The sequence below is a fragment of the Salvia hispanica genome, chromosome 2 (genome assembly GCF_023119035.1).
Source record: "Salvia hispanica cultivar TCC Black 2014 chromosome 2, UniMelb_Shisp_WGS_1.0, whole genome shotgun sequence".
Lineage (NCBI taxonomy): Eukaryota > Viridiplantae > Streptophyta > Magnoliopsida > Lamiales > Lamiaceae > Salvia > Salvia hispanica.
Window position 1 is genome coordinate 608548 of NC_062966.1, and position 10411 is coordinate 618958.

The 10411-nt window shown below is 39.5% G+C and overlaps 2 protein-coding genes across 3 annotated transcripts; one reads left to right on the top strand and one right to left on the bottom strand.

Moving 5' to 3' along the window:
* Positions 1-1475: 1475 nt before the first annotated feature.
* On the top strand, positions 1476-2327 carry LOC125205274. Its single transcript, XM_048104110.1, has 3 exons — positions 1476-1771; positions 1877-1992; positions 2106-2327. Exons 1-3 carry the CDS (start codon positions 1499-1501, stop codon positions 2182-2184), a joined length of 468 nt encoding a protein of 155 aa, XP_047960067.1. The 5' UTR covers positions 1476-1498; the 3' UTR covers positions 2185-2327.
* A 202-nt stretch (positions 2328-2529) lies between these two features.
* LOC125205270 (1-phosphatidylinositol-3-phosphate 5-kinase FAB1B-like) lies at positions 2530-10411 on the bottom strand. 2 transcript variants are annotated; one of them, XM_048104105.1, is made up of 12 exons: positions 10097-10411; positions 8884-9560; positions 7885-8628; positions 7329-7482; positions 6902-7246; positions 5999-6814; positions 5595-5926; positions 5373-5496; positions 5100-5270; positions 3504-5018; positions 3132-3398; positions 2530-3045 (listed from the first exon to the last, which is right to left on the bottom strand). In XM_048104105.1, exons 2-12 carry the CDS (start codon positions 9480-9482, stop codon positions 2698-2700), a joined length of 5415 nt encoding a protein of 1804 aa, XP_047960062.1. In that variant the 5' UTR covers positions 9483-9560; positions 10097-10411; the 3' UTR covers positions 2530-2697. The 2 variants fall into 2 exon arrangements, with proteins under 2 accessions (XP_047960062.1, XP_047960063.1); XM_048104106.1 differs by lacking the exon at positions 10097-10411 and having other exon boundaries at positions 8884-9294; positions 9363-9545.

Below are 10411 nucleotides of genomic sequence, written 5' to 3' on the forward strand. Positions count from 1 at the left end.
ACCACATAAGAAAATTGAAAATAATTTGAAGAAAGAAACAGTATATCTGAAGAAGTCAAATGAATTGCATATAACGTTTGATATTTTATTACTACTCTAATGAGAGAGACATTTCCTATGAATATTTTTACTGCATCTATCAAATCAACACTTGGTGGTTAGTGATGAGATCTCCCCACATAATGATATGTTGTTAATACTATAAATAATTTTATTTATAAATTGGGGTTTAATTAAGACCACACAATTGTATGACCCCTTCCTTAGTCATAGTAGTATTGTTTTACGTTATATACTAACTAAGTGAGTTATTTTTTTAAAAACATTTTTTTATATTTTACTCTTTACTTTTTATCCATTATTTATTTTTTTCATTTAACTAATAAAATTCATACTAAAAAATAATTATCTCACCTAGTGAAGAATGGATGGAGTACTTTTTTATTCATTTCCAACTTATTAAAGATATCAAGTACCATATCAGCTAAATTACACATGTGGAATCAATCTTGTAATCTAATCCAATTAACAAAATTTTCCACATAATTGTATGTGTATAAATGCTTTTGTTCTTCTTCTTGCGTGACGGAATTATTATTATTACATAAAATATGTAAATTTTCTTATAATAGTATCAAGTAGTAATAAACAATTATACTCCATAGTAGTATATACAATGAACTGTGGCGCCAATAATGCAACAAAGAATACTAGTACTAGTAATATTTAATAATAATGCGATTTGTGTTCAATCATGTGGACTTGATTGAGTATTCCATCCACTCTCTTATTGGCTACTACTTATTTCGTTTTAAATCTCGTTCATGTGCCTATATATAGAAAAGAATTTATTCATCAAAATATATTAATTATTAACTAAGTTGGGCATATGCTTAACAAATAGTTTTTTGCAACAAGATATTTCTCTCTCACATACACGAACCCACACGTCTCATCAAGTTGAACTATTATAACAATTTGTTATATTGGTTGATGTCGACATTGATGATAATTTAGTTATTCAATCGAATATGGGAAAAAAAAAAAATCGAACCGAAATAGCTGAATTTCAATTAATTTAGGGTGATATTTTCAAACAATTATCGACCTAATGTAAATGGGTGCTTGAGTAAGCTTATTTACGACTCCCAATCATCCTCAAAAGTCAAAATTAAGATCACATGAGTGCATGTTAGTAGTAACAATTATGAGTATCTAATTTTGGCTTATGTAATCAACGCCACTTTCAACCTATCAAGATGACTCATATTTCATCTCCACCATCATTAAGTAGAAGATAAGCCAAATGGGCCCTCCAACCATTGTAATAATTTATTTACATGAGATAAATGCAAAATTGATTAGGCACCAATAATACCTAACACCCTTGTCTCACTCCTATTCCCATATTATTTAATTATAACTTTGTATTAAACCTAAAAGCCAAGCATCCCAACCTCAAATCAACCATTTGTTTTTTCTTTATATATACAATATAATGTTTGCTTCATCATTCTCTCCACTAAGTCCCCACAAACTTACAAAGAAAAAGACCAACCACATTTCTTCTTCTTCTTTCTCATCTTCCCAAAACCTATATGATTTCATGGCTATAGCCGTAAGTTTATCGACCGGTGTTTCGTCTTCTATTCTCGTATTTTCCCGCGATCCGATCAAACGGGTTTCGAGGGGTAGTTTGGTCATGATGTGTGCCGCTGGTCCCGTGCCAGCTGGCATCCAGATCAGATCATATGATCACAACAAGATCAAGGTAAGATCATTTTCCATAATTTATATGAATTTTGTTATATAGTTTAAGTTAATTTTATAACTTAATATTTGTTAATCTCTTTCTTTTTCACATGATTGATCACAGGTGTTTGAAGATAAATTAAATGGTGTAGTTTGCTACAAAGATGCAAATGGAGAGATGATTTGTGAAGGATACGATGAAGGCCCTCGTTTTTCTCATCGAACTTCTTGTGATTCAAGGTAACATAATAGTGTTAATTTGTCACAACGCAAGACTCGAAAATTATTCAATCTGTCGATATTTTTTTAGTAACCCGACTTGTATTTGACTCGATTGTTTCATCATGTGACAGTGGAGAGGCTGAGATAGTAGACTTGCTTCAGAGATGCTGGCTTCATGAATCTGATGAGAAAGAGCTGACTATATTTTGACATCATAGAAATACTCTAGTTTTTGAGGAATTAGAAGATGTTTTGTATATTGATAACAAGAATTATTAATCTTCAGAAACAGAATATAATGTGGATGAAATCCAGAAATCTATGAAATCATGTATTTCTTTCTTGATTTTTCATTTTCGGAATTCGAATGTACATGTAAATGAAGGTTTCTGTTAACTTGTTAGTAGCTCGAGCTCAATATAAAAATGACTTGTTTAGCATTGAGTTCACAATTTAAACCCCGAGGCTCAGGTTCGATGCGTTAATTATAGGGATATTGGTCGCTAAAAACAGATTTACAACTTCATGGCTGAAAACAGAGCAACACACAAAAAAGAATGTGTACAATGGGACTTGCTTTTTTTTTCCCTAAAAAATATGAATTCTACCTCTAAACAAGTTTCAAATGGCCATTGCTTACAAAAGAATTTAGAAATGGAGAAAAATAGATGTACAAAGAAAGAATGAAGTGAGCTCCAAAATATACAAGCAAATGAGGTTTCTTCACTCAGCAGAGGGCGTACAATCATGTACAGTATTCTGTGACTGTGAGTTCTCTTCAGCCATCTCCGTCTGCGACTGGCTACGAATGATCATAGGAGGCGACCATTGATCCGGGACCATCAAAAAGTATGTCGTCATGGCCTTCCTGAATCTCCTCTTGTACTGCTTCGGAGAGATCACGGTTGGTGAGGCGTTCTTGGGCCCGCCAAGAATGCCCGACGCCTTCACCCATGTCTCGAGGTGCTTGTCCCACGTGTACTGTCTCATGAAGTCAATGATCCCAAGGACAAGCTCGTGCTTCTGTTCGTCAACCCCGACTAGTAGTGAGTAGTCCATCACGTCTATGGACTGCAGCCGGAGATGGGAGGAAATGAAAATGTAAGTAACGGTGGTGTGACTTCGTTAATGATAAGGAGAGAAGATGAGAAACTTACAGCGAGAAAAGCAGTGTCGTTCCACACTGCTCTTTCTAGTACTCGTTTGGCTTTGTTTCCGACAAATATGGGAGATGTGGGCATTGCTTCGATCAAGTTCTGGTCCAACAACACCTTATTACTTCCGGAAGAATCAGGATTGTATCGCGATCTGGATGAACCTTTGAGATCGTAGAGACGTGTCACGTTTCTTCCGAATAGTAGATTCTCCATCACCAACACGTCCATTTTGGTATCCTTCCCTCCTTTCAGATGTTTTGACGATACCTTTTCAAAGGAAACACCATAGAATTCAAACCTTGTGTTAAATTTACCACAAAATATCATACTTCATTCATTAATAAAGATTCAGTTGTTTGGATGGAGATATACCTGATAGATACCGAGGATCTTTGCCAGGCAGGTTGGGCTTCCTGTTCCGATAGACTCAGAGATGTACTTGAAATAGCCCGGGGCGAACTTGATGAACGACTCCAGCTCAGTCTTCGTCACTTGCTTGATTATGAACCGGTCATCCAAAGTTTTTGCAAAGAAGACGTTGCTCTTCCCACCTTGGGCGCCCCACTTCTTGCAACGGCTAAGGGATCTAACGAAATCCATCTCCGATGGGCAACATATCCTCCTCAGTGCATCGAAACGTTTTGCAAAGTAACATGTGACCGTGTTTTTGACCTTCCCAAGGGGGCCATCATCGGTAAAGGACACTCTGGCGTGCAAAGCTTTTGTATATGAGACCGGGTCCGAATTCAAGGAATTGCGGAAACTCATCAACATGCTCTCTTCTCCGGATCCAAGACTTTTGAACGATTCCAGCATCACCTCGTCCAAAGATGAAAATGACTGCAAGGAGGACCCGGCATCAAGGGATTGCATTGAAAAAAAAGATTCCGCAGTGTCCCTAGATTTTTCAGGCTCATCAGAGATTTGGCCAAAGTAATCATGCGAAACGAGAGCATACGATATAAGACTTGTTGGCTCATCATCATAAACTGGGATGACAGTTTCGTTAATCCCCACGGGGAGAAGCAACCTGGCCCCACCTTGGAGTTCAGGGTCCTGAAACGAGGAGATGTATACTGGATCATATCCACCCAACACATCCAGCTTCAAGTCCAAGCCCGAGCAATTCTTGCTTGGTGATCTGTGGTAGATGGAAAATGGTGTGGTCAGCCAGCTCTCAGCGTCATCCACATCACCAGAATTATTGGTAGATAAGAAGGAAGGCAAGTCCTCTCTGTCATATTCCATGTCCAACTTGTCAAATCCTCTGACAGCAGATGAAGTATCGACTTCAGTTAATTCTGGCACGCTGCACTTTATCGGGACTCCTACACCAGGATTACTCTCACCAGTCCACGCGGCATCAAGAGTTTCCGACAGAGATATAGGAGTTTGACCGTCTACGAGAGCTTTATGCACGCTGACGCTCGAAGCCAGAGAATCTGATTTATCAGCAGACCATACTTCAAGAGAGAGTTCGAGAGGATTCTGATCTCCATGATTCAGATTTGAGGATAAATTAGTTCTTTGGGGAACCACCTCGAGTTGATTGTTGAGCAGGCCGACCTTGCCATGATCGGGATTTTCTTTGAGCTTTGCATCGGCAGCAGCGGACACCAAAATGCTTAAAGTCTTACTGGTCGGAACTAGTACATTTACATCTTGAACTCTCTCAGTTTCACAGGGAATTTTCTGAACGGCCTCTAAAGTGGAAACCTCCACCTTATTTGGTTTGTTACTGGAATCTAGACTGGCTGCGTGTATCAGGCGCTGGTCCCACACATAAGACTGAAAAACTAGCTCTCTGCGCAGCCGATTGAGCTCGAGAATATCAATGAGAGGTTGCCCTATTCTTGCCTCCTTTCTCATGATTTTCCGGAGCATTTCCTGCCCAAAAAAAGCATAAGATATTAATCACATGAAAATTGCTTTGGAAATGAAACTCTTGATTTGAAAATGATCCCAAACCTCAAACATTGACTTTTCCTTCTGCAAGAGCCCTTCTAGATCTATAATCAGGTACCTAGATTCATGAACATTCACAACACCGTTCATCGCACCTGCACTGCTTTTTCTTTCTGCCAAAAGACGAAGAGCATTGAGAACTTCAGAGAAGAGGAGCTCAGCACGCCCAACCACCTGTGAGACAGTTAGAAAGAGTAAATGAAAGGGTATTTGGCATATCTAAAGAGACAAGAGATCCCGAAGGAATGAAAAAAGAAAGAATGACATTTGCTTCACCTCATTCATTTCTTTTTCTATCCACTCCTGATTTTTGTAGTTGAAATCAAGTTTTGAGGGAGGTAGGTACACCGAATGAACATCAATCGACGCATAACGAAAGCAAGCAACCATTTGCCCGAACCTGCATCAGCCAAGAAAGTAGACTTGGTCGATAAAATAGATCCAATATGCTCGAGAGGCGGTGGTAAATATATATGGAACACGAGAAATGGATCATACCCATAAAACCGAAGACAGTCCCTATGCAAAGAATGGCCACAACTGGCCACTCTACTCGCAGCAGCATGGTTCGAAAAGCTTAGCTCCAAAAACTTTCCAAATGACAACCCCCATGCAGCATCCGACATCAAAACACGCCTAGTTGCAGGCGGATATCCATTAGCCCTGGGACATCTCAAGCAACGGTGCCACATCCAAATCTTCCCTTCCCGTTCACCGGGTAAAATTATTTCAGGTAGTTTTTTCACTGAAATTGTCAGAGTACCTTGTCTATGAGTGTAGCACTGGACATGAGCCTCGGAAGCCATCTCACATGAACGGCATACAAAACTCTGTTGCATATGGTAGACACGTCAGTAAGACTGAAAATTTTGTCTTCAGTTTGATGAGAGAGAGAGAGATACCTGATCGAATAAATGATCCCGCAGATAACGGCCCAATGGCTTGTCAAAGCTACCATAATATTTGATCCGGAACAAATGTGATCTTTCGCAGACAGTCCCCTTCCATACACATCTCGATGACAATGAGACTAAGATGCTTTGATGGTCTGAAGGAGAAGGTGGAAATTCTTCTTTCAGAGCAGGTTGTTCATCAGAAATTTTGAGAGCATCCGTTTGTAAAGATGTTAGATTTGAGCCATTACTCTTAGAATCTATAATTTTGACATTTGAATCTCCAAATTGATTAGAGGAGTGGATATCTGCCGCTGCAATAGAAAGTCCGTTTAACTCGCTAGGTTTTGCCTCAATGGACAGGCCTAAGTCTAGAATAGCTTGATCTTCAGAAGACAATGGATTCGAGGATGAATGCTGATCCACGCAAGATGATATTGGAGGCTCGCCATATTGAGAGCTTAAAGGAGCAGGAATATTATGCATGTCTGAATATTCCTGAATCGATGCAATTGTTTCCCTGATTAGATCTGAAGGGGGTAAAGTATTTGATCTCTGTAGATCACCAACAGATTGAGGTCCGGGAGTTTTATCACCAGATGGAACTGAAAAACCAGGTACCGTTGAGATGGATCTGTCGATTGTCGACTGCTTATCTGGTAGTGCAACTGTGATAGGAGAGTTCAATGGAAGTGCTGGCAAAGAGGCACCTTCATCAGCAAGAAAAGACGTCTCCAGAGCCAAGTGATAAGCTGCAAAAACTCCATACTGTACGACATGCTTCACTTTCTTCAACTCATCCCCACTGGCACCTCGAAGTATTATCTGAAGAAAATAAACAGCCACAATAGCCCTAAGACAGCTAAACTTGAATACTGAATTTTAAAAATGATAAATCTGTCACAAACTTACAGTGCATCCTTGTGGCTTCGGGCAACCTTCAAAATACATCAGAGTCTTCACCAGTTTCTTTCCAGCCTGGCCAGCACTACCATGCTCTTCCGTAAATCTCATTACATTGAACATGTCACAATAACCCACCTTCTCTGATGATAGGTGATCAATTGAAGGAACGATTTGGGCACCAGTACAACGGGCTATACGCTCCAGAAGCGGTCTTTTAATATTTAGAACAAGTGATATTTCTTTCGCGAGAAGGTACTCCTGGGCGTAGCGCGAAACAGATTTCTCAACCAGAAGAATATTAGGAGTGTGCACACTTATCTTTGCAACAGCCATCTTCAGATGATCCATTTCCTGTTGAGCAATCAAATGTTAAACACAATGACCAAGGAAAATATAAGCTTAGGTTTAAATAAAGTGAAGTCAATAATACTACCTGTTGTAACAGTGTATCAAAGCTTGAAAGAGCATTAGAAACCCGCTGGTACTCAAGTGCCCCTCCGAGGATCAGTAAGCGAGGCTTCTCAACTCTTGATGTCATCCGTCGATGAGCCACATTTTTCTTGCACACAACTCCTCTGACCACCAAACTGTAAGGTGAAATTGTCACCATCCGAGGAATACAAGTAACAAGAATAATGTAACAGAATATAAACACAAGAATTATGTTCTATTTTCAACCTCCAAAATCCTCTACATTGAGTCATTGACTGAAACCTAAATATTACCTAAAGGTATAGGTTTATTATAGGAAGGGGCATATTTCAGAAATACTGAAGCAGTAGAGGAAAGAAGAATATGGTCCATAAATCCCATGTTCTATGATGATTCGGTATTCATAAGCTTCATCCCCTTGTTGAATTTGACTTTAAAACAATTTCAACTTTTTCATTACCCTGTTTGCTTGAAAACTATCATCTCAGTGGAATTTAAAGAAAATCACACTCGAGAAAAAATTTACTAACCATTTGCAAGCTGGTTAAAGTATTTACCTCTCACTTCGAAGCCCTGAAGCTAAACATTTTACTTTGACATATCCCCCTGGGTCCATTTGTCCCCCCTGGCTCATATCTGGTTTTAACAATGTGGCAGCCTCCCATGACAAGGCAATGATTATTTCCAACCAACTCTCTTTGTCATTTTCATCCTCTGAAAGAAGATTATCTACTTGCAAAAGTTGAGCTACTAAAGCCCGAAAATGGCCTTCGACGACACTCTTCATGGCTCTCTTATGCTCCTCGATTGATTTCTCCCGACTACGAAACTCCCCACTCCCAGAGCTGCTTGAATTGTTCAAATATCCCCATTCTCCAGCAGCATCCCCATCACCGTCATCCTCAAATAGAAGTGCTTCCCTTTCATCATCTTCATCTTCAGGCTCGGGAGGGAGCCACAAAACTCCATTGTTTTCAAAATCAACAGGCTCTGTATTTACGTCTTCTGCCACATATAGAGAAGAAGGTGCCTCACATTCATCACCAATGTCGTGTTCAGCATCTTTTTCAGCAATCTGCTGTGATTCTTCAGGGTTTCTGGAATTAAGACTATATCGCAAAGGGGAGCTGGTCGTACTTTTTGAATCAACAGCATCTCCATCAGGATGAACTCTACGTGAGTTGTAGTCACTGTTGATATCCTCGAATTTAACAGGACCATAGTAGCCATTAACCTGGGAGAAGTCACTAGCTATGGGACCTAACTGAGATATTCCAAATTCATCATCCTCGTCATCACTCCTGTTAAACAAATAATGATGAGAAATGCTATCAACCAAATATTGATTTTCAATGCTTAAACTCACGTGAATAAATATAAGCACTCAACAAAACAATTGAGCATAACTACACTACACTAATATTTTAACCACAATTAACTATTTCATCCGAAATAAATATCATGCCTCTAATCTATTCAAGTTTTATAAAATCTCTCGAGACACTCTCAAAGAAACATGCTATCTATGAAATTAATAAAGGAGGATCAGAAATAACCTGTTTCGAAAATAATCAAATTGGTCATCAGACAGGTTTTGCTCCTCCGTGGCATTGATCTTTGATGCTCCAACATTTTGCCTATCTAAATCTGCTTCCATTGACTGTGATTGCATCGGGGTGGGTCCAGCAGACTGTGGTACTGACACAAATGTAGTGCTACTACCACAGGTGCCACTAGATCTCGTGCTAAGAAAACTGGTTGTTGATGGAGAAGTACAGCTGGCATCGGGTAGGTCCACTTGGAGCCCATCATCAACAGCTACACTCAACTCTTTTCCCCATTGATCTTTCGCACTTTGCTTGAAACAGTAGTTGCAGACCCTAATCTTATCCCGCTCTTCTAATGAAATCTTTGGCTCGCTATGTCCAACAGGAAGCCAATTCGAAGTACACTTGGCACAGAAAATCCTACCACATAGACGACAATGATGTCTACGATTAAACAAGGTAAACTGTGAATCACACTCGTAGCATACCCTGCAACTCTGGTCGGGCATCCAGAAATCCCTCGACACATGTGCAGGCTCCGACCGCCATGACATCCAAGATTTAAACAAGCCTACCAGATCCGGAAATGTCCTATCAGGGTCATCCATCGACTCAACAACCCTCCCTTCCAACTCATTGTGATATACACATTTCTTTCCAACTCAAACATCCATTCCCAACAATCCCTGACACATAGAATCACAATAGATTAATAATGACTCCTCAACTTTAACACAACATATAACCTACTTAAGTAGTAACAAACTGATCCAATCTTATCAACAGATTCTACTTATAAAAGACTCAATTGAGACTAAAACAGCTGCAATACACTTGATCCACTCAAAATTAAGCACAATCCCCTAATCGTATTTCCCCCTCCCAACTTCCTTGTTCAAGAACTGATCAATTATGACTCCTCAACTTCAACACAACAAATAACCTATTAAGTAGAAACAAACTGATCCAATCTTATCAGTAGATTCTACTTATACAACACTCAAATTGAGACTAAAACAGCAGCAATACACTTATCCACTCAAAATTACGCACAATCCCCCAATCGTATTTCCCCCCTCCCAACTTCCTTGATCAAGAACTAACCCGAATTCCAGCTGGCAACTCCACCCACACATATTCCACAGTCAAAAGAAGCACAACAACTAAAACGAATCCAATATCAATCCCAATCAAACAGCAGAGCAATGAAAGAAAAACGAACCTTTATCCGGAGAAACACGCCGCAATCACTGGATTCCAAAAAAAAAAATCACTCTGTATCCCCTCTGTCACACAATTCACTCTGAAAAACGCGGGATTTCGGAGAAACAGTTGCCCCTTCTCAGTCAGCGAGTGTCAGCCCTAATTTCTTGATCCTCAAATATATGCGAAATCGGAAGTTGAATCACCAAGATTAAATCATAATTGGGGCGTGAATTAATGCAATTAAGTAACTAATTCTCGAAATGATTCGTCGTGGTCAGAGATTTGCATGATTATAATAATGGCAGAAGAAATTTGATTGAGAAGAAAGCGA

Excerpts from the sequence above, each read along its gene's own strand:
- LOC125205274 (XM_048104110.1), top strand. The coding sequence starts at position 1,499 with ATGTTTGCTTCATCATTCTCTCCACTAAGTCCCCACAAACTTACAAAG. Across the intron at positions 1,772-1,876 it reads ATGATCACAACAAGATCAAG|GTGTTTGAAGATAAATTAAA; the intron begins GTAAGATCATTT and ends GATTGATCACAG. Across the intron at positions 1,993-2,105 it reads CGAACTTCTTGTGATTCAAG|TGGAGAGGCTGAGATAGTAG; the intron begins GTAACATAATAG and ends ATCATGTGACAG.
- LOC125205270 (XM_048104105.1), bottom strand. The coding sequence starts at position 9,482 with ATGGATGACCCTGATAGGACATTTCCGGATCTGGTAGGCTTGTTTAAA. Across the intron at positions 8,629-8,883 it reads TTTGATTATTTTCGAAACAG|GAGTGATGACGAGGATGATG; the intron begins GTTATTTCTGAT and ends TTTGTTTAACAG. Across the intron at positions 5,927-5,998 it reads GGGATCATTTATTCGATCAG|AGTTTTGTATGCCGTTCATG; the intron begins GTATCTCTCTCT and ends CATATGCAACAG.